The 24,039-nt window shown below is 41.3% G+C and overlaps 1 protein-coding gene and 1 long non-coding RNA gene across 2 annotated transcripts in view; one reads left to right on the forward strand and one right to left on the reverse strand.

Annotated features, from left to right (window-relative positions):
* Window positions 1-374: 374 nt before the first annotated feature.
* Window positions 375-24,039, reverse strand: part of TMOD2 (tropomodulin 2 (neuronal)) — a 24,124-nt gene continuing 459 nt past the window's right edge. The window contains exons 2-9 of the mRNA XM_009330962.1: window positions 22,277-22,433; window positions 10,610-10,732; window positions 8,281-8,367; window positions 5,399-5,529; window positions 4,664-4,771; window positions 4,252-4,395; window positions 3,785-3,929; window positions 375-1,401 (exon numbers count right to left, since the gene is read on the reverse strand). Coding sequence (XP_009329237.1) covers window positions 1,367-1,401; window positions 3,785-3,929; window positions 4,252-4,395; window positions 4,664-4,771; window positions 5,399-5,529; window positions 8,281-8,367; window positions 10,610-10,732; window positions 22,277-22,433 — 930 coding nt within the window. The 3' untranslated portion in view covers window positions 375-1,366. The remainder of the gene's footprint in view (window positions 1,402-3,784; window positions 3,930-4,251; window positions 4,396-4,663; window positions 4,772-5,398; window positions 5,530-8,280; window positions 8,368-10,609; window positions 10,733-22,276; window positions 22,434-24,039) is intronic.
* The window catches only part of LOC103922762, a 1,501-nt gene continuing 328 nt past the window's right edge, over window positions 22,867-24,039 (forward strand). Inside the window, exons 1-2 of the long non-coding RNA XR_663897.1 lie at window positions 22,867-23,066; window positions 23,356-23,461. This is a non-coding gene — a long non-coding RNA (uncharacterized LOC103922762). The remainder of the gene's footprint in view (window positions 23,067-23,355; window positions 23,462-24,039) is intronic.

Below are 24,039 nucleotides of genomic sequence, written 5' to 3' on the forward strand. Positions count from 1 at the left end.
TGTTAGCCAGAGACAACTGTTGGCAGTGATAAAACAGTGGTAGAGAATAGTTTTAGACTGTAAAACACACAAAATGAAACATCAGACTGAATTCTTACTAAAATTTTGATGCTGTTGAGCACTGGGGTCAGCTGCTGCTTCACGAGTGTTTTCCACTGGCTTAAGATTACATCCTGCATCTGAGTTGAGGCCCTGACTTAGCAAAGCATTTGTGCATATGCTTAAATCTGCCCTTATTCAGCTAAGCACTGATGCGAATACCTAAGTGCCTTGTGATACAGGGACAAACCTGAACTGGAGCCTATAAATGTAGGTTATGTAGCTGTCACAACTACCCTTTTAATGTTTTTTCCTGGTAGCACAGCTGCTCTCCTGGATTAACTATTTAATTAATCTTCATCTAAAAGGTCCTGAGAACAGTTCTGTAATACTAACAAATGTACATAAATACCAGAACTAAAAAAAGTCAAACGCATGGCTCAAAGCAAAACAAATATTGCTCAGAATACTTGTTTAGATTAAGATTAATAGCTGTAAACTGTGCCTTCTAGTAGCAAATAAAAACCTGTTGGCCTAGGGAAAAAACCAAAACATTCGAAGTCTATAGGATTGGCAGCACTAATATTACTTTACAATGTGGAGTAAGGATAGCAAGTACCAGTGTAACATTGCGGAATGATCCAGCTAACCTAAGCTTATGTAAACAAGTAGGCTTTGACAATGTTTATACGTCTAGGCGTGATCCTGCACTTGGACCTGGACAGGTGGAGACCCAAGAAGGTAGAAGGGTGCTGCTCCAATGTGGTTCCAGCTGCCCACATCCCGCTGCAGGAGAGAGGCTCAAGGGTGTGATCCTGCAAACCTGTACTGGCGTTACTACCTCTACACCTGGGAGCATCCCATTGCAGGATTCCTTTCGGCAGGACTATACACATACAAGTAAGGATTATTCACAAACATAAGGCATTGCAGAACTTGGCCCTAAAATTTCTATTTTTAGCAGAGAATCCCTTATCCATACACAAGATCATTTTTTAACGTATCAAAAAGTGTCTAAAATAAGGGTCAGAGTCACTACATGTTATGCTCAGTAACACAGTTAAGATTCTGCATGTTGGCTTCAGATATTGCAAAACATTTTTTTCATTAAAATCAAACCAACTATGAATCTTTCTCAGAAAAATTAAATTAACCACAAAAGTTAAAAATGAACAGGCTGTGTTTTCAAGGTTAAAAGGAGACATTAACAGAAATGAGCAACTCCCATCGTAATGGTTTTCCAGTGCCTTCCCTTCTGACCAGTGAGCACTCTGAGATTGCAGTTGTTGGTGGCCTCCAATCTTGCCTTGCATCCTCCACGGCGTGGCTACTGCCGCTCTCCTTCCACCCGCTTTTTACGAACTAGACCAATAAAACAAGAAAAGAGCAGTCATAATTGCTTTCCTGAGAGCCCAAGGACTTTTCTGACTGACACACTCCCTTCCCAGGAACATGAATAGGGAGGAAGGAGCTTCTAAGAAATACCCGGCAGGATGATGTCCATAAATGCTGTAATTAACAGATCTTAATGCTAAACAAAACAATTGTATCTAAACTGCACTTTTCTATATCACAGACTAGAATTTCACCAAGTGTTCATATCAATACATTTTCTATAAAAATCAGACTTTGAGCTGAAGGTTTTAGATGATGAAGAAATCACCATTTCCAGTGCTTCCTCCCAATGGCTCCATTTAGATTTTTGTTACAGTTTTATTGTTCTTTTAAAAGTCACTGTGTTCCAGCTAAGTTGGTACTGGTCTGCTCTAGTCTGCATGGCATTATTTAAGCATTAGGCATCAAAAATTAATAACTTCTGTAATTGCACAAGTGTATACTATAGGTAAGCAATAATCATATCCTTTTAGAAAATAATTTTAAGTACTCTTCAGTACTGATATCAGTGAGTACTGGCAACAAGGGAAACATCATATTGGACCTTAAATTATCTGTTTAAACTTCACATGCTCTGATTGCATCAACCATCTGATAGTAAGTTAATTAAGTCTGGATTCTCACTAGAAACCAAGTAGGTTGAAGATGCCATTTAGCAAAGCAGAGAGTGATGAGCTTTGTGTTATGGGCAGGATTATTTTGACAAGCAGCCCCATGTGAATTTTTACAGCACTTACTGAGGATACATTACAGCTGGTATAGAGCAGGTCTAGTTGGGCAGCATTTGCTACTCCATACCCTAATAAAAACGTATTGAGTTTTCTCTGACTTTGCCAGATAAGATTAGTGAGGTTCTCCTGTTCATGTGATACAAAATTTGGTGTTACATCAAACTGTCGTGTCCTGCTTCTGATATTGAACTGCTGACGTACAGAACAATAGCAGTAAAACTGGATGAATGAACGCTTTTCACTACAGAAAGTCAATAACAACAATATATTACTACAAACATCCCATCACTTTACTATCAGGAGGTTTATTTCATAGTGCTTTCCTGGCAAATAGACTGCATTATTCCAAAGCCTACAGTGTAACATCAGTCATTTGTGTCTGCTTTCAGTGTTTTGTTGCTTCATTTATTTTATTGAGTTCTTTTAGCTGTTCTGTCCTACTAAATCTTGAACAAAACTATACAATAAAAAAGCAGGAAAAACAAGATTAGGTACAGGACATATGTCTAATGGCAACTGGTTAAATAGTGGGAAAAAAGGTCTTTCTCTCTTTGTTGGTGGGATGTTTCAGATACCATTCCAGGACACTAACAGTTTCAGGACCAATAGTATCATATTGGAATGCTTAGGTACTGCTAAAAATTAAAACTGCAAAAAAATAAAAGTATGTGTGAAAGAAATAGGTTCTAGCTCAACTTTTATCTTAGTTCTCACTGAGAGAAACCCAAGCTGAAGCCAGCAAAGGCATCATGGTTTGACACGCCACTTTGAAGTAGAATTGATTAAAAACACATAGTTAATCTTCCCTGCCCCCCCCCCCCCCTACTCGAAACAACTCCCTAGCCATCTCCTTCTTATTCCGTGTGTTGAGCACACAGGGTAGAGCATATCACACAGGTAAAACTTGCAAAGCTTTGTTGTCTTTGCCTGTACTTGGTCACGCAGGCAGGAAAGTCTTTTTTGTTCCCTCGGTTGGGCAGGCTTGGTCTGTCATGGGCAGGGCAAAGAAGTGAGGACTTCTGTGTTCACTGAACAAACAGGATGGGTTTGGCTCTTCTTACTGGCCAGAACAGCTGACAGGGCAGCTGGAAATCCAGGGTGGTCCACAGAAAAGGCTGAAGTAACTCCCCTTCCCAGAAGGAGTGGGAGAAGGAGAAGAATAGTGGCTTGATAGGACAAGAGGAAACGGCCTCAAGTTGCGCCAGGGGAGGTTTAGGTTGGACGTGAGGAAAAATTTCTTTACTGAAGGAGTGGTTAAACATTGGAACAGGCTGCCCAGGGAAGTGGTTGAGTCACCATCCCTGGAAGTATTTAAAAGACGGGTAGATGAGGTGCTTAGGGACATGGTTTAGTGGGCATGGGGGTGTTGGGTTGACGGTTGGATTCGATGATCTTAGAGGTCTTTTCCAACCTTAATGATTCTGTGATTCTAATCACAGTAAGATCTTTGCTGTTGTCTACTCTAGAGTCATGGAGCTGTGCAGCACCCCTCACATACAGCAGATTGAATGTTGTAGAGTTAAAATTCAATCTCATGTACAGACAGGAAGAGTTGTGTCTAGGAAGGTCAGGGCTTGGCTCACATAAACAAATGATGAGTAGATGTAGTAGCATCTTACCCAGATCGTTGTTTTTAGTGATAGCTGCTGCTACCCTGGTTCTTGGACCTTGCTTTGTGAACTGGTATCCAAACTTGAGAATCTTGGAGTTCTCCTCTAGCATCTTGGCAATCTCCATCTCTACAGCTGTCCCCAGCTGCTGCCTCTGTTGGTGATGTGGTGAAATGTCCCCAGAAGAAAATATTTGTTTTCATATGAGAGAGAAATAAGTGGTTACATTTTAGTACTGTGCTGCAAACTACAAAGAGAACCCCGTCCCTGGAGATTTTGCTCTGGGTTTTATATTTGGCTTTGACCAGTTTTATTTAGAAGTTTTCCACTGTTTGGTTGCATGCGCCTGGGACATGAGCTGCAGAATGACTGAGCCACAGAGGCTGCCTTGACTTTGCCAGAGCCCTCTATGAGAACCCTTGGGAATCCGTATAGAAGGGAAACAAAAGTGGACTCACTCAGTGCTCTCTCTTTACCTGGTTGTCAATTTTAATCTCTGTCAGGGATTCATTCTCTTTCAGTGCATCAATCAGTGCCAAAATACCCGTCCCAGTGATGAAGTTGGATTCTACATTCAGACTCTTCAGTGTTTTGTTCACTTTCAGCATATCTGCAAATGCCTGAGGGGTCAAAAAAAGGGAATATGAGATAATGTCTTGAGAGTTTCAGGGAATAACAGGGAATCTGCAAAACATACCTTAGTACCTACACAGAAATAAAACGTAAATAGGCTTAGAATAACATGGAGGTGGATCAGAAGAGATTACACTTCTACTTTGCATAGTCACAGGGAAATTCTGTGAGGGAGAATGAAGAATGCATCCTAAAGCAGACACAGACCTACTTAAAAATTGTTGTGTTTTTTTTCCAAGCAGTGTTTAAACTTACAATAGCTACAGGGTCATTGCTTCGAGTAGCTGCAAGGCTGAATGTCTTCACATGCGTGTTGCTTTCCAAAGCTTTTGCAAATTCTTTCAGTGTTGGAATAGGAATATTCTACATTAAGAAGATAAATCCAGTCATTAGGAAAGCCAGTCACATCACCAGACACTGATTTTAATTATTATCCAACTGATTAATAGCCACCGTCTATGCAATTTAAATATCCCCGATGCTTTTAAGAGTATCTCAGAATGGAGAAAGCGTCCTCTGCTTATAGTGGCCTTCAGAGACGCGTGGAGGCCTGCGCTAGGATGCGATGTCAGCACTGCCTTTAATTGGGTCAGGCCAACGCAAGCACATGGCCGATCTCTGAGCTAGTTTCCTATTTTGCTGCTGGCTGTTCCGTCTCCGCATGCCAGCTCCTCCTCCAATTGCATGTGTGGGCTAATTGAATTTGGTCGGTGATGATTATATAGTGCCCATGAGATATCTTGCTTTACAATCTGCTAAAGAAAGGCAGCCAGAGGGCGTGTCCCCTTGGGCTTTTAATTGGCATCTGATTCACTATCAGGCATTGATGACCTTGGAGCCTCTACAACAGTTCCCTCCACACCCCTTTCCTGTGTGTCCTGCTTTTCCTGAACAGTAGAGAGAGACAAAATTTGAAGATAAAAGGCAAGGGCTTTGGAAATATTTGAATAAACCCTCCTATGATGACATAAATGAAACTACAGCATCTACCTTTATGTTGTTGAGATTAATTTCTATGAGACTAGGGTCATTTGCTTTTATCCTTTGTAAACTTGCTTCCACATTGGTCGGATTAGGTGGCTCCTCGAAGATGGGCTTGACCTTTTCACCTTTCACCACATCTGCAACACAAGATCTCATGAAACATTGATGTGAGGAACAGGCATCATCAGAACAGTCTGGCTTTTCAATTCCCATTTAGGTTTGTACTGTAGCATTCAAGAAAGGGTTTATATGAACCACAAAACTTGGAAATAGGAGAATTAGCCCCGTTATCCCTGCCATGCCCTTTGCACCTTCTGTGCATCCAGAAGCATGTCACTGGAGGCTGCGGTCACAGCGGCTGGGCAGTGTCCTCACAGGCAAATTCCTCCTTTCTGTACAGAAGTCCCAGTACAATTAATTTGAGCCAAAGCAGCTTTAAAGACTTGTATAGGATGCAATATGCTGCAAAGGCTGCTTCGTTCTTTGTCTAACACCCGTAAAGGAAGGTGTGTTCGGAACTTGCCCATCACGTTAGTGAGAAAATGTCCCTGCACCTATGTATAGACTTTGCGAACATAAATGAACATGATCAGGAGGCCCCTCAGTTTCCGTCCCTAGGCTGATGCTATCAGCCTTACTATAAATTCAATTAGCTCTTGCAAAATTGCAACATCTGCACTTTCTAAATAATAAAGCTATCAAAGCATGAAAAGCAAGTCCGTCTGCCAGCACCAAGATTTATGAAGTCTTTGAGTATTCATGCTCCACAGAGACACAGTTTTTAATGTTGGCAGCTATGAGCTATAAATATTCTTAGAGATGCATAAAAATCATAGCTTAGAACACAGTTAGTATTTCTAATTCCCACGCATACAGTTGTGGAGATTAATTTATAAGCCCTGACCACCCAAGCCACTAGAGACAAGAAAGGAATATGTTACTGACCACAAGTATGTTTAAACCCTTTTATTTTATGTTGCAGACAGCGAGTTACTTCGAAGACCTGTGCTCAAGTCTCAATGTACCACGCATTTCTGGTCAGTGCAATGGGTAAAGTACATGCCATATCATGAGCCAAAAGAAAAATATTTTTTAGAACTCATACTCTTAGTAGAGATGAAGTCATACACAAACCTTGAGCTGGTTTTCACTCTGCTCCCTTTCACCCTGAACTTTTTTTTTTCCCACTATTTCCCTGACTGACCTCACATATGCCTGAGTAACACTCCGGCCTTCCTAGGGAGCAGGAAATGGAAAACTACTGGTAAAACGCATATAGAGAATTCACCCTATCGATCTGGAAGGCAAGGATGGAAAGTAAACAAAAAACAGCAAAGCATTTTTTTTGCACTTGTGGCAACACCCTGCCAAGCTGGGAGCTGGGGAGAGACTTGCACCCTGTCCTCAGGTTAGACATCACAGTATACTCAGTCTAGAGTTAGCCGTATTTTTCACTTTCTACTTCTTGTTGCTTCCCACGAGTTTTATCTTGTTTCTTTAATAATGGTGCTGTTTTGCCACATTGATGGGCAACTTTTGAGATGTCTCCCTCTTTTACTGAAGCATTTCACTTGGCTAAGGAAAGGTATTGCTTTTGGACCAAGGAGTAAAGTGATGTGACGGTGATTGTCTGGTTCTTAAGTCTGTGATTGGAGCATAGTTTAGCTGACTCACATAGCTGACATTTTGACTCAGTACAACAAAAATAATCTGAAATCTATGTGGATTAGTAATGCGTGCCTCTTAGTAATTAGTTGCCTCTTATGAGATAGATGGCAGCTTGCACAGGGCCCCACTGGGGAGGCTTGCAGAGCAGTCTTAATCCTGAGAAAAATGAAGTGACACGGTGTCCTGTCTACTTTCCCACCTCCCTTTTAGTAAAGAAGGATGGAAATGGAAGTCCTTGGTAAAGATAGCTGCTGTTCTCATGGCCCTACAAGAAGAAAACATTTTTTGAGTACTGCTTCTCTAGAAACGGGCATTCCACAATTTTGTCTTAAAAAGCAAAGTTTATATCCCAGATATAAACCCACTTGATGTCCCCAAGCTTGGAGGTGATGAGCTCTGGATGGAGGCTTGGCAGCTCTCAAGAAAAACTTGGAATTCAGATGTACCCATTTCTCCCCCCATCCAGCCTCCTGTTGGTTGCTGAGCTAAGACCTGATTCACCAAAGGTCTGTTTATTTAGTGCAAACATTTCTGGATTTGTTTTTAGTAACCACAGCTGTTTCTGCTGGGGGATTTCCTGAACGATTACACTTCCCGTGTACCTAAGGAGCCGTATAACAGACAACGTTTAAACACGCTGCCACAGGACTAAGGTGGAGGTAGTAGATCAGAGAGAGTAGCCGGGGCGGGAGCATATCCACGCGGTCTTCGCCTCCCTGTGAACGCAGCTTGATGTGACTCTGGTCACAGATGTGACTCTGCCAGGGATTCTGCCACGTTCGAACCCCATGGTTACAAGTCGTTCTTCAGTTGCATAAACGTAGACACTCGGGGCGAGATGGCCTGGCCTGTGCTGTGGCCACCTCTTAGCTACAGCTCACTGTTTTCTCTCCGCTGCCTAAACTGAAGTGGAACAAAAATAGGTATGTCTTGGCTTCTTAAATACTCCCATCCTTTCAAGCACCTCTGCAGAGCCAGATATTGCTCTCTAGGAAAACAAAGCTCCTTAGGAATGATTTATTTGCATAGTACTGTTGTCATTATGGATAATGAATGTTAAGATTGTATTTACTTTGAAGAGCTCCCCCTCATGGTTAATTAGATCAAACAAAGTAAGGCCCAGTTACGTTACACTAAATTAGACCAATACACCCAACCTATAGGTGTACAAGTCCCTAAAGATGACATATATAGCCCACAAGAGAAATCTGCTTGCTTACTTCTCACGGTTCCTTTTCCATCCTTACTGCGGGCTCCTCCTTCATCAAATTTTGGGTTGTTGACCATGTTGTGCACTCCAAGAACAGCTAAAATGTGTAAATGCCAGCAACAGGATACAATGTTAATGGCAGGAACAAAGACTGCAGAAAAATATCTGCTACAAATTCTAGTTTAGTTCCCCAAACAAAACCCCCTTTATAAAATGTTAACTCTCTGAGTCATGCTTGCTTGTAGGGAGAGTCTTTAGGGGTCTAAATACTGGAGATACATACAGACATTTTTAATATAAGTTTTTGATCAACTGAATCAATGTAGTATGCATCTCACAGAAATGCCAGCTGGAAGGAGCCACTGGAAGGTCATCTTGTGCAGCCTCCCCCTTCAAGCAGGAGTGTTGCCAACATTAACCAGGTCAGCCATGGCTTTGTCTAGCTGGATCCTGAAAACAGCCAGGGATGGAAATCCCACAATCTCTTTGGGTAACTTGTTTCAGTGCTACACTCCTAATCATTTTTTTCCCCCTAATATACAGCCTGAGCCCCTTATTGCTCTTTGTTGTATTGTTTGGCATATCTGAGAAGAATTTGACTGTACATGTGGTTAGCTTAATAAATTGGCATTCACACTGGGGTTTCATATGGATGCTAACGTGCTTGGAAAAAACAATTAATATATTCTGGGACTTTAAAATAAATAGTGAGGATACGAACTATTATGAGAGAAATGACAAGAGAAACCAAAACTCCATAAAAGAAGCTGCAAAGTTACCTTTTGTGCAAATGAACTTCCATAGTGTCAGAGAATAAATTGTGCCGTGTTTGCTGATACTTCTCCCATAAACTATCTAATTGGTCTTTATTCTATAGGATCATGCAGTAATTAAAAGTTACTAACTTGATGTAGATTTTTACTTTTATCATCAGTTTTTTCTTATGGAAAAGACTCTGTTCTGTAAGCAAATGACTCTTTAGCTGCTGTTACAGACTATTCTCAGAACTCTGGGCAGTCGGTGTGCTACTCGCTGTTTTTCACGAGACTTCGATACCTACAAATTCTGTCGTGAATGGCTGGATACTGACCAGAGCTGAGCAAAACTTGGAACTTCAGACTTCCTGAGAAGTGCCAGCTGCATTATAATCCTGTGATTCCTGTGATACACCACATTTCGGTCAGAGCCAAGACTAATGCATCCAGAAATGGGTGGTGTAGCCAAGAATTACAGAAGATAATGGCAAGATCACATCCTTCAATAGGACAATATAGTAGCTACAAGAGTGTTGAGTTTAAAGTTGATCTAACCCAGATTCAGATTAATCTAATATGCTGAGATATTTCATTTACATTTTCCTACGGAAAACAAAAAAATTGTCATTACAGTTGCAATTCTCCCACCAAAATTTTTGTATAGACTAGGCCCAAAAAGGTAGACCCTGGACCTCAGAAAGCCCAGGGAAGGATAGGATCCACTCTGAACTGGGTGGACAAGGCAGGAGATGTCAATGGTTCCATAGGGAGGTCTCAACACTGGGTTGAGCAGGGTTTTAGGATGACCCATTGACATTAACCTCGCCAGCCCCGGCTGGTGTGCTTCTTCCCAAATTAGGCATTCAGATGGTGATCTTCTACTAGCATAAACATATGACACACCCACGACACAAACTGCTTGAAAGTCACAGGCGGCCCAAGAACTACAGGTTGGCCTTTGATAAACTGCAGGTTCAAATGTTACTTATGCAAGTGGATACACTTCAAAATTATCTCCTTTGTGCACAATCTAGAACATGAGGTTATACTCTGGATTAAAGGAGAAGAATTAAAAGTGGTGAAGATACCCAGGTCTAATCAGCTGGCAACCAATTTTCTGATTCAAGGGGTTAGATTCCAAATTTCCTCATGGATGCTGGATCTTTATCCATTGCATCCTCTAACAAGTTCATCCTGCCATTTGGGATGTCAGAGTTGAGAGGAGGCAGCAATAGTAGGCTACAAACAGTGCGGATGCAGTAAGATCAATGGTCTCCACTACAATGCGAACACCCCAGCCTGCAGTCTACCATCTACCCTTCCTTTCCCCAAATCATGTTAGCTGGTTCATCTTCTCCCCTTGGCTGCCACATCAATTATAAGTAGATGAGAGAAGTTTAAAATGCGGCAATTATCGAGTCACGCTTGAAGTCCTCCTGGGCAATGTGTGGCCCACAGGTTGGCCACCTGTCTGCGTAGTGAAACAGCAGGTACTTGAGAGATGATCATGAGACACTCCTGGTGGCAGGTCCAGGCAGAGAAGAACTGGATGTGTAGGGGGATCATACCTATGTATTATCTAACCTGCAAGGTCATAGAGCTCTGTATCCGAAGCGCTGGCCAGGGCTTCTTCTAGTTCCGGATCCAGGGTCACTTTCTCTTCTGTACGGGTTTCTATGGGCTTTTCTTTAGGGATAAATATTTTTCCTGAGAGAAGAAAAAAGCCAGAGTGAGTAATGAATTATTAGAACAACTCCTCTGCCTCCTGGCAGTGGGGGAATAGGTCTGTGACAGTGGAACTGCTTGGAAATATTATCCAAGTGCATGTTTACCTCTTTCTTACTTGATGCTATCCTCCACACCAGGATCTTAATAAGAGTCTAAAAGTAAAAAAGTGCAGACTTCTGCTCTGTGTTGGTGATTGTTAATGTGGAAGCAAATTTCCTAAAATAAATCCCCAGGAGCAGTCACAGCTGGGATTTTTCTGAAGTTCCTGTGGCCTTAAATAGGCAGAATCAGGTCTACGCAAAAAGCTTGCAGAAATGTCATCCTTATATTTAAATGAGGCACCAGAAGCGGTTAAAAACATCTTACTGCAAGAACGTTTCAGTTTACCAAATTCCATACAAGAGCCTGAAAGCTCAGCAAACCTGTTCTCTTCCGGTGACTCAGTTTAATTCCCAGCCTCTCCGTGAGTACTTCCCCTCTGGGTCTCCTGATGATCATTCGCAGAAATAGCCTTATCCCGATCATCTGTACAGGCCTGAAAAGTCTGAACGGAACTGAACCACGTGTTCCCCAAGAAAGACTCCTGACCTATATGTCTCTCTTTGTATACTGCTGTTGCACTGGGGTTAGCAGGTGTGTGTTTCCATGCGATATTCCCCCAAGACTGAGATCATCAGCCCTTCTGCCGAAATGAGAAAACGGTAGGATAAATCCAGAAACAACACAAGAAGTCAGACTACTCCTTTACCCTGCTATTACAGTTAACCTCGGTAGTGTGGTGATGTAACTGCCAATGCTTGGAGCGAGGCCCTTTAAATCAGAGCTAGGGCTGCACTCCAGTCACCAGCGCTGCTGGGGCTTTTCTCCCACTCAACACTTTCCTGCACCAAACCCATACAGTCGGTAATACATTAGATGATACCACGTGCAACAGACGGTGTCATTGCTCCGGTAATTCTGCTGTCCACTGCGGAGTAGTTCCCCTCACCTTGTCCCTGACAACTACTTCTCAAGCAGGCTTTAGTTAATCCCATTGTAATGAAGCTGTGATGACCCTTGGATGCAGGTGCCTTTGGCCCACTGTCAACTTTAAATTGTCTTTTGTGCAGCTTTGTACACTCTAGATGTAATGCTTGAAGCATATCCTGTGGCTTTCTGAAATGTCTCTAAAATAGTTTAGTTTTAACTGTATTAGTGGTATTATTTTGTTACCATTAATCGATGCAGTTCTGATATTTAGTGTTGAATTACAGACGCTTTGCCTCTGGTTTTTCAACACTGTCATCCTTTTCTGGCTTAATTTTTCCCCATTATGGTCCAAAGTATCATTTTCATGTAGATAATACCCAATTCATTCATCTCTTTCATACAAGTTTGTCTACAGCAATTTCTATACTGTCAGCTTCCATGACTGGGGTCATTGAATGAGTTCAGAAAAAAATTTTAATGGAAATTTCTGAAATTCTGGCAAGGTGTACTGACGCAGGATTCGAATTATTAACTTTAGAGATATTTATACCAAGGCTAAATAATTTCTGAGTACAAAACTGGACAGAAGATTATGTAGAAAGACAAAGTAGTATCATATGATTCATTTTTCATGCGATATTTTAAGTGAGTAATTTTTTAAGAAGAGGCTTCAAGAAGATAAAAGCCTTTGTGGGCCAAAGGTAAGAATCATTTTCACTTTCACCATGCACTGGGTGATATGAATCAGAGACGGCCATCCCAGCAGCATCAAACAAAAGTCACGTGGAAATCTGGGGTGAGAAATACTCTGTGAAGATAGATTAGTCACGCTCTCCAGATTTCATAACAGCACAAATGCTAGGATTTCAGACTCCCTCTGTACTACCACCTAATCTGAAGGGTGGCGTGGCAGCTTCCAGACACCACTGACCAAGACTTAACTTGATGTCAGCTTGACTGGTAAAGATAACACATAAGGAAAAAAATTCATGACTATGTTGGAAGCTCAAAGGCCAAAATCAATCAGAATATCCGAGTAAACAATCAATAGTGAGGAGTACCGTCTGTAAAATATTTTCCTTTCAGATCACTGGTGATTCCACATGAGTTTCAAGTAATCAGTAGGTCGTCTGAGATCTTGAGGGAATCCTATTATCTTTATCCTGACTGATAATACTAACCCCTATCAGCTATACTGCAGGGCCGTGGCTTGCATGAAACACCTCCATCAGGCAATAAGTGATTCTTCACAGACCCAAACCCCCGCCCGACTGTTAATAAATACTGACAGAAGTCTGTACTTTCACACATAACATTATAAAGGGACACAGGACCTCGAGCCTTGTGTAATGTGGACGTGATCCGTGTTACAGCTGGTCCTTCTCTATGGACGTTGGATGTGGGTAGGCCAAGTATCTTGTGTAGCAAGAAATCCAGGGGTAATGGAAACCAGTACAGGCTTATACTTTTTCCGTGCAGTTGACATATATAGGAATACAATTTTTAAGCATTTGTTTCAGGCATATGTAATTCTTGGATGGCAGCCCAAATCTTTTTAAATGTGTATATGACTCCCACTGATAGTTTCATTTAAAGCATTCTTGGCAAATGTTTTAGAAAAAAATTCTATTACTGGTTTTATGAAATATTTAAAGGGGCAAGGTCATGTCAAAGATGGTAATATATATCTTTAATATATGTGGGCCTTGCTGGCGTCCAGTGGCGTTTTAAAAATACTCTTTTTTCTGCTATCTAGATAAGGACATTCTTTTGCATTATCCCACTGTGTAGAGATGCTGTAGCATAGCAGACGGAGGTTAGAAGAGCTTATGCATTTAGCACGTTATTAGGAATCATTACCCATCCACCACCAGCAAAACTGTGTGTCTGTGTTTATAGATGGCTGTCAACCAGTTTTCCTTCACTATTTTAAGGACGGAGTTTAAAGATCCAGGAGGTCCCTCCTAGTCCCACATCCGTACATTCTAAAGTCATTATACAGTGCCATCATGGAATTCAGTGACAAAATAAAATATGGATTGTGGCTTGCTTGTTTCAATGGTCCAGCTTAAATTTAAAATTTATTATTTGGAAGAAACCTCGGAAGAATAGTGACGTTTTATTATTTTAAAGTGAGATTTATGAAGAAAGGCTGCTGCTCTTGGTGCTCTTTATATTCACACTGCACTTTAGAAGGTACTTTATTATAACATTCCATGTGGTATAATTAATGTTGGCTGTGTTACATTTTGCCTCCAGAATATACTAATGTTCTGCGCTAAATCTTAATAGTAATAGCTTATCTTCCTACCAGTGAAAAACACGATGACAAAAGTTATGTTTATGCACATCATACTTGAGCTACTTCAGTGTTAACAACACTAAGATAACCACATGTATGTACAAAACCAATATATTCTAGTGTTTAACTGCAAAACAAAATTCAGTTCCGGTAAAAAAAATAGTAAGCATTAAAATACCATTTTATTTTTACACATGCATAGAAACCCAAAATGTCTGGAATCCAAAGTGCTTTTTTTCAGCATGGAATTTTAAGCGTAAATCAATGCAATTCTCCCCTTCCTTCTGTCAAACTGGGGTAAGTGCCTGGGGTGACCTGGATGACGACTGAGGCAGCTTATTATAACCCAGGGGACTTTCTGGCTGGGAGTGCAGTGAGTAGAGATTTGTCCTGGCTCAGTCTAAGAGCAGACCTATTCCTTTTCACACACTGCAAAACTTCTATTCAAATTGAAATACGATATGGTTCGCGTTTGACTCAAAAGAGGCTCGGGGAAAAAATCCATTGAAAACCACAGAGAAGGATTCAGTAAAAAGGACTACAGAGAGACATAGAAATGCAGTGAGATAAAAGGAAGACAAATTCTATGAAAAAAAGCAATACACTGGGTACAGTCCTAAAACCATAGACGTAATTTTGCCACTTGGTTTCAGCCAGCTTTGATTTCCTGCATTATGCAAATGCCCCCATTAAAGCAATGTTGAAGTAAAGCAAGGAGATGAGATGTATCCCTCACTTCATCTCCTTATACAATAATAGTTAACTACATAACCACATATGCACATCTATAGGAAAATGTATTAATTGAGCAGGGAACTACTTCAAATGTATTTTCCTGAAGTAAGTTTATTTCTTTATTGTTATACAAGGGGAAAAAAAGGAATTTTAATGGCATAGTTGGTAGGATTTAGTAGTGTGTCCAATCTAAAAAACATTTTGAGGATTTCATCTTCATTTATAGTTTACATCATTTCTGGTATGTCTGCTCTCTGCCTTCCTTCTTATGTCATTAGACTTTTGTGAATAAATATAAACTGCCACCATTTTTATTTAGTATAAATACTTAGTATTTATTCCCACCTTGTACAAGCCAAAACTCAACAAAGCACAGAGCAATGGGAAACAAGCCCATTTATACTAGCTGTAAAAATGTCCTTTTATTTAAAATCAGTTTTATTAAGGATAGTTACTTAATTTTATAATACAAATGCACTTTCTGCCATAATTGTAAAACAATAACTTAGTTTTTTTTCCTATAAACTGTAGTTCAGATTATTGTACTTTCAAGAAAATATCTGGTTACGCTTATTACTTCTTACTTTTCCATGAATCACTGACTACAGCGAGTGCCTGTTTATTCTCAATTACAGAATACTACATTGACCGTAGAAGTGAAATTCAATAATCTCGGAAATCTGCCTTGCATAAATCACAGGCACCTGATTCACTTTTTCCATTTTGCACTATTCTTTTCTTTCGAAGCTTACTTAAAGTCCCCTATGGAGTTTTATGAAAATGGAGCTAAATTAGTTCTTACCAGGAATAAATTTGTATTATGAAGAAGAAAACAGGCCAGGTTCAAATAAGCGTGAAGCTGAAAGTCGGTAGTAATTAAAATGCAGTGTCATAATTGCTGCTGTACTGTTACTCTTGGATTAGTGTCTGCATATTCTATGCCTTAAAAATTATGACAATGTCATAGGAAGGTCGCAAAGTTAAGCTTTCCAAAGTTATTAAATCTATTGGGCATACACACAAAGACCAAAGTTAAATTGCAGCAGCATCTTTGACTTTGATCAGCGTGCTGTGATTCTGCCACCTTAGCGCTACCCTTAAAGAATTCTTCTGAAAAGTGTACCTTCTCAAATAAAAATAAACCAAAGCCAACCTATAATCTTCAAAACAGAGGGAAGCCCAGAATTTCATCAGACCCTCACACGGATTATCACAACAGTCAGGATCCCCGTAGTCCTACAGCAGTCCTCTGGATTACCACCTGGATTAACCTGCTTCACCAACAGTAGCAGAAAGCTCATGTCTGATGTGGAACGGCAGCAGAGGAGGAGGAGAGTCAAGCTGCGCTGCTGGGCTTCAGGTTCTCAGGGACATCAAAGAACCCTGAAACTTAGGCAAAGCTAGATGCTACACTAGTTATGTTCGTCTCCGGCCTCCGTTCTCCCATCTCGCATATCCTTCTCCTCTGTTCCTTTCCTCATTGCCCACCGTGCCTTCCCCATCCCCTGTGTCTCCTGGTCCTGCTCATCTTTGAATCCCGACCCTTCCCACCACCTCCATTCCCTCTGCCCTGTCTTCCTTACCGCTGCTCTCTTCTACTACAGCTCCCTTCCCCAGAGCTGCCACATCTAGTCCTTCATCCTGAACAGGTTCATACAGCTCCTCGAAAACCAATCCCTCCACCTCTCTGCTGGCTGTTTACTCTTTCTTTCTCCTTTACAGTGCCCTTACAGAGCGAGGGGAACGCTGTCAGAGCAGGAGAGTCTCCCCGCCCTGGTTCTGGTGTGACAGTGGCCTCTCAGATGAGCAATTTCACAGAGCATCCAGTGCAGCCCACGCACCCTCCAGCCGGCCACGCCAGCTCTCTCCGGGCGCTGCTGTGCTGTCACATGTGCTGTCTGCACATGCAGGCAGAGGCTCCGAGGACATGACTAATACTCACTGCAGGGGGAATATTTGGAGAACACGACAACAAACTGGATGTACAAGAAAGTACAACATTTTGAAGATGCCAAATTAAAGTGTATTTCCCTGGGGATTGCAAAGGGCATACATTTCAAGTCCCCTCTTCAAAGCATGGAGGCACTACAGCTTATAAAAAAAACAGCTGGAAAAATTTACTTCAGATGGCTAAAACAACGTGTTTTCTCCTAATCTTGTTCTTGGAAACAGCTGAGTCCTTTTTGCTAACACTTTCCAAAAATTCAGCCCAAGGCAGACTCTCAGCATGGGAAATTTCAGTGTGAACTGTGTGAGTTTGGCAAAGTCATGAGCAATTAAAACAGGGTCTTACAAAAGCAAGCAGTGAAAGGCACTGGCTAGAGGCATTACTGTCAGCAACTGCAGCACTTTCAATGCTTTAAGAGACAAACATCGGTTCCAAATTTAAGCCTTGAAGAACAGGAAGAAGGTGGCAAAAATTTAAACAAACCATTTCAGCGTTGGGGGTGAAAAGACTGCCTTTGTCAATCCAAGAAAGATAACGTGTCTCTAAACTAAACCCTAATTTTTTTATATAGAGACTATTAGAGAAACTGGAATTGGAACTCATTAGCATCTACTCTAATACTTTGACCTTCTGAAAATGACTGTCATTATTGCTAGTGCTGCGTATTGATACTCTGCTTGGCACAGCACAACATGCAAGATAGATGGTCTCTACCAGAGCAACTGAAAACAGGGGTTTGGCCAAAAGTTCTCTGCTTTAATCATCCTTATTTTCTTCCTTTTGCCTTTTATCAGTTGGCTAAAAATGTTACCATTTAATCACATACAAGCATGTTCCCCTTCCCTGTCCAGCCACAAATAATAATAGCCCAATCCACTGGAGTTTTTCCATGACTTTGATGAGAACTGGATCGGATCCAAAATGAAATGGTTTGGCAAGGAACGGAAGACCTTGTAGAAAACAGGGACAGTGGTGAAGGGTTGAAACAGCAATCCTTACGGCCATTAAAAATGGCACGGCCAACTTTTCATATCTAACGATATTTCACAACAGAATTTTTTTCAATTATGTTTCATTAGTATCATGTAGTTAAGAGAACCACTGCAACAAAGCAGAAACAGAAATGCTGTTGATAGTTTATGTTTGTATTACAGTAGTACTCAGATCTTAACTGAGATCAGGTGTACATACTGCCTTCAGTAAGAGAAAACATGCAGCATTGACACTGCTCTCTAATATTTTGTGCCTGCATTGCCCCTTACTTTCTCCACCTTTTCTTTTTATTGCTGGACCTTTCATGAACTTGAAAATGACACAGAAGAGGCTTCACAGTGATCTAAGTGTGGTAACTGGCTGTTCCAGCTATATGTGTTACGTGTTAAGTGCAGTGGGTCAGTCTAAGTAACTTCTGTAGTTCATCAGGTTCTACGTAAGGACTTCTAGAATATCTATCCTAAGTAGGAACCAATCCAAAAATACATAAAATAAACACTTATAAACTGCCAATCACTATGGTTACAGTTATCAGCCCTAATTCCCTATACCTCCATGGCTCACTAATAACGAACCCTCTGTTGTGGGAATGGCTGCTTAACAGCTGTGTTGCACAACGGTCCCTGAAGGTCACCAGATCGTTCTCATACCACAGTGGGAGCGGACACTCGCCATGGGGACATTCGAACGAAGTACCCGCCCCTGACTGGTGTTAGGGAGGTTGTGGGGTCAAGCGGTCTGAAAAAATTGCTTGGTGGCCAGTTTGGGTGTGCACCTGTCAGGCTGTGACTGCTCTGGCCCTGGTTCAGCGCAAAACTTGGGTTTTCACTGAAATTTGAGAGCTATCCCATACAGGGTTAAAACCTTCTTTTTGTACAGCAATTAATGTAGTACGTTAACAAGCTGAAATATGGCAGAGGGCCAAAACCCTAACGCATGCTATACGTTTGATTGTTTTTGCCAAACATTTCCAACCTCTCGAAACCATGATCACAATCGAAAACAAGGCAATTCCCTGCACGACCAGCCCCCCACCTTGAGCTCGTACGTAACACTTCCTTTGTTTTAACCACTCTGAATATCCCCGCCAGCTCTGGAATTTGTTTTGGCCTGTTTTCTAGCACAATCAAAACCTGATGGTTGTGTTCAGCATATAGACACCAACGCAGGCAACTGACTTTTGTCCTTCAGCAGCTGTTTGGTATTGCTTTTTGGCCAAGAACTCTCCAATAAAACATTAACACAAAAAAAAGAGAGGCAGAGACACTAGATAAACAATAATGATGTATCACAGACTGCTCTGCGAGGAGGACATTTTAAATGCCACCTTCTTTTCGGCTCATCGCTTAATTTTCAAGTCAGCATCAGCTTTGCATGATAAACATATGAACTGGTAGAAATGTCACAACATCTGGTAGAAGCATCCCACTTCCTAAATTTGAAAAAAATAAATGCTTTCCCAGTGGCAGAAAAATATCGACGTATAAAACAGTGACAAAAGCTTAAACAACACTTGACATATTCTAATCCTACTGACACACAAATATTCTCAGGAGGTAAATAGTGCCAAATGGTACATTGACATCAACACCTCCCGTTTCTAATTACACACAACTGGAAGCATTTTGGAGCTGCCTCAGAACTGGATTTTTAACTAGCAGAATTAGTGTAAAATTAATTGGGGACTATTTACAGTATGGCTACACTATAGCACTGCTATAATGTAAAGAAATCATTTAACAGGCATCATATAATATAAGCATATAAATTTTTACCAGTCTGTAAATACACCTTGGAGACCATCAACACACAGAAGGTGAAGAATAAGCTTTTCCTCAAGGGATACTCTTCTTCAGTTTCTTTTGAGGACACATTTTAGAAATGTAAATTATTTATCCTGAACTAATTACTAAGCTTTGGAAGAATACTAATCATTCTCTAATTGAAGTGACTTTAAATCTAGCATGTAGTATCATAGCTTGGAAATGTCTTTGCAGGATTGCTTTATTTCCTTGCACAGAAAATATAAATGAAAATCAAGTCATTAATATTTCAATACAGTCATTCTGTTATTGTCTCTTCAATCGAGTTTGCCAAAATAAGTAATGCCGCAGTTACAGGCACGGATTCTAAGATCCAGAGCCAGCCACGCATGGCCTTTACGTGACATTCATCATGTTTCACCAGATTCACCCAATTAGCAGAATTACCATACAATCCACAGGAAGATTTCAGTACGTTTGGCAGATGGGAGATTTCAATCATATGTTTTATGCGGCTCAGATTCTGCATGAAGTCTCTGCAGTGCGGAGCAAGGGTGAAGGGGAACAAGAAAAGGAGACAGAGAAGCCCAGTGCTCAAAGTCTGGTCGACTTTCTGTAGGACGCCTCCTGCCAAGTCGGGGGCAGAAGAAAGACGCCAAGTACCAATAGGGGATCAAGCTCAAAATAAACGGATTCTTTCCCAAAGCCAGTTCCCTTAAAGCAGCACAAAAATGACGCTGTGCTGTTCATCCAGCTCTCAATTGTCAAGGTACTGGACCTCATCAGGTGTACAGATATCCGATTAATTCAGTTATTTCTAATATAAACAAAGAAACAAAGGGTATTTTCATGGTATTCGGCCTTTGACTTCAAAGAAAAATTAGTAGAATTCTTTGTGTTTAGATTATAATCGTAAAATGACTGCAGAAATCACAGAACATGTGGTTGTTCTCATTTGACTTAATCTGCTAAAGCCGATACTGAAGATTTTGTCAGGAACTGGTCTTGTACTAGGAACAGGAGAAATTAAGGGATTAATTCCCTGAGCCTAAAATGCTGTCATAACCCTGTAATTGTGATAATTCTTAAAATTGTAATTTTGAAGTAAATGGTTACAGTGAATCAAAAACCAAAATAAGAATAGCTTTAAATGCTAGCATGGCTGAATTCACTCTGTGCTGAGGGAAAAGTGACATGTGTGGTTATTTGTGTTTGTAAAGCAGTGGTATTTCCACAGCAGAGACACCAAGAATTAATGAGCAGCGCTCGTAAGCACTTTAAGGGCACCTGGGAGCAAATGTAGGAATAATACTGCTTTAGCCTCATCAAAAGAAAACTGAAATAGAATAAACAGGCCAGTGCGTGCAGTAACACTGTCACGGACAATACAGGGATTAGTTTTGTACAGATCAACGGCCGGTCCTGCGGGTAATGCAATTCCGTGCACTGCTGGTTTTTTGTGTACTTAAGTTTCAGGCACGTTTGGAGATCTCGGGCACGACTACAGTGCAAAATGCAAAGTCTTAGCCCTAGGTCAGTAAATATCAGTAAGGTGAGACCTGACTGAAGGTGTTGGCATAAATATGCAGAGACCTGCAAGCGGTAACTTGTACTGGTAACACCGCAGTGTGTAGGAGACTGGAAAAGGGAAACAATTGATAATAAATCCATAATACAGTAAACTCTTTTCTTTCCTGTACGGTATGTGCTTGATCACTCCTGCGACCGGCAGGATCACCGCAGTGTCACTGCACTTCAGTGGGCTCGGCATCAACCCTGTGAATAGCACTGAGCACAAGATATGACGGAGGAAAACAGAAGGTTAAAGAATACGCTGCATGATAAAATAATGCATCAATCAGACCGAGCTGAAAACTGTCCTGTTTGTCCAAAACCATTGTTTCACAGAGTGAGAACACAATGTCATGGCAGTAACAACTCTCGGCCTGCAAATAACATTTTATATCTTTGATAATGATACATAAAGTAGAAAATGTTGCACTTGACTTTCTTGAAATATCTGCTTTCCCTTAAGCAGGTCCCATTGAAATAATGGCAAATTCATCAGATGGTCGCAAATGGACCCAGACATAACAAGTTCCTTCTTGAATGAAGAGGTGGCCTGAGGTAGGCTTTTTTATCCACTGTGTATAAATGAGGAAAAGGAGATAATGGTGCTAAAGGAACATTGCTCACTTAAAAATATGACTGTTCCTGCCCTAAGGTTATTCTACCGATGTTTGAATGATTAGAAGAATTAGGTTTTCCTGTTTTTCCCTTTTTTCCCTGTAGCTGTAGGACAAGGGGAAGCAGAGGAACTGTCTGCGTGAATAGCGTTGCCAGATGTGCTAGTAAACAAGTGGAAAAATACTTATTTTTCGTAAGCGTATTCCCTAAGCTCTTACTTACAGTGATTATAGGCAATACTTACTTAGAAAGGCATTTAATACGTTTCCTCCTAAACACCTCCCCCACTACAGCACCCTTGCATGGGCCTAATGCTTAACATGGGAATAGTCCCAGCGAGGTTAGCGAGGCCACCTTTGTCCATCCTTGACTGCAAATAGAGCCATTTGCTGATCTGGGAGCTGCTGACTGAGCCCTTTGCTGGACTGGTGTTCGTGTGCTCCCATACCCACCAACGGCCCTGATTAAACGTGCAATTACAACTCCAGAGCAGCAAGGCAGACCACTGCGCGGCGGATAAAACCACCACTACGTCTCCTGCTACAACAGCTCTAGGTCTGACTCCTGAGCTTGACCCTGCACAGTGACAGTCCGTTACTCAACACCAACACGAAGACGGATGGTACCTTTCTTTTCCCCTGTAAACGGTACAAAGTCTTCTCTGTCTTTGTGCTCAAGCGCTTGCTTCTCCAAGTACGAGAGCAGGCGTTCCCTGTCGAAGGGGCCCGTGGCAGGTTTAGTGGTCTGGTCCTTTTGCCGAAATCCTGCTGGAAGCAAGGCGTTCTGTGAAAGAGAGGGAGGCATGTAAAGGAGATGAGGCAATTTCATATAGTGTTCCAAATCTCGTCGCAATGTTGTTTTTTAAATGAAACCAGTCTTTGCATGTTACTTCACATAATGCTCTCTGGTGACAGCAGTAACGCACATTACCTAACTGTAACCACTAAAACCAGTGTATCTTCCAGGCTTCTTGATTGTACCACCTATTATTATTTTTATTAACCATATCTACAATCATAGCACTAAAGAACTGAGCAAGATCAGAGCCCTTTGTGTTACACATATTATAACCACAGAGTTTACAGTCCAGGTGAATAGACCAGGATAAGTTTTCTATATATTTTCTTCTCTTCATTTACTCTTTTTCCTCCCCATTTTTCTCTCTCTCATTTTTTCAAAAATTCCTTTCATTCTAACGCAGATGTCTCTTGGACTTCAGAAATGAATGCCACACACAGAAAGTAATTGGTGAATTATGTGGACTTCAGCTATTTAGAGGATGCAGGAAGCAATCAGATGAAGCCCCACTTTAAACACGTAGCTGTGTGACCATGTGATTGTGGCTGCATCCCATAATATAGGAAGATGCGTAAGGCTCCCACATTTCAGCCCAGGAAATCCCAGAAAGGAATACAGGTACGTGGACTTTGCAGTGCATGAGCAGTAAAGCCAACACGTTGAAGGTGCCCCAGAGTGCTGCAGAAACACTTCATCGTTGGCCAGAACACGCACGGTAAATCTGATACGTGGCAAATACCCAGTGAATCCTGAGCACGCCCAGTGAACTCAAGGCACTAGACATTTTACCTGTGCATGCACAAACGTGCCCAGAGTGCTACAAATTTACTGCATGTATGTAGCTTGACTACAAATGCACCGTGGCTTTTTTGTTGTTGTTGTTGAATGTTCTGTATCTCCATTTGAGATGCCAGATACTTGAAAATACCAGAAAATGCACTGTGGAAGTGGTAGTAGTGAGGGAAGTGGCAACGTGGAGGGAGAGAAGAGTAAAGCCCACCCTTAATTTCCAGGTAGATTTGTGCTAAAGAACTAGAAGCTGTAAATCTATTGTGTTTTTTCAAATTTACTTTGTCTCCAGAGCGAATGGGTTTCATCTGCCAGTTTACCTGCCAGTTTTCAAACTCCTACACCCGTTTGGAAGGCTTTGGGGTAGGTACAGTCAGAATTCCCAACCAGCATGCTTGTGACTGTAACCTCGTTATTGTAGGACTGAGTGGTTCCCAGGCCAGAGATCTTTAAGTTCTTTGTGAGAGCATCTTCAAATACCCAAATTATCCTCGCTCTCTAGAAAATGACAGTTGTGTAGCTGAATCTTATTTTTCTTAATCATGCCTAAATATATTCTCTTCAGCTACAAATATCTGTGCCGAATGACATGGTCGACAGATTTCAGAAGCTCAAAAGATCTGATCTTCACAAACACACATTATGTTTGTTTGTTTATTGCTGTGCTCAGAAATAGCAGCCATAAAAAGCTTCTCATCGTGCTGCAGCGTACAAACATGATTAAAGATTTAGACTGCAGGCAAGCCAGTGTCTAAATAGGCAAGGGATAGAGACAGAGCACACTTGTACAAAAGCAAGTAGC

This window comes from Pygoscelis adeliae, unplaced genomic scaffold, assembly GCF_000699105.1.
Source record: "Pygoscelis adeliae isolate BGI_AS28 unplaced genomic scaffold, ASM69910v1 Scaffold318, whole genome shotgun sequence".
Classification (NCBI taxonomy): Eukaryota; Metazoa; Chordata; class Aves; order Sphenisciformes; family Spheniscidae; genus Pygoscelis; species Pygoscelis adeliae.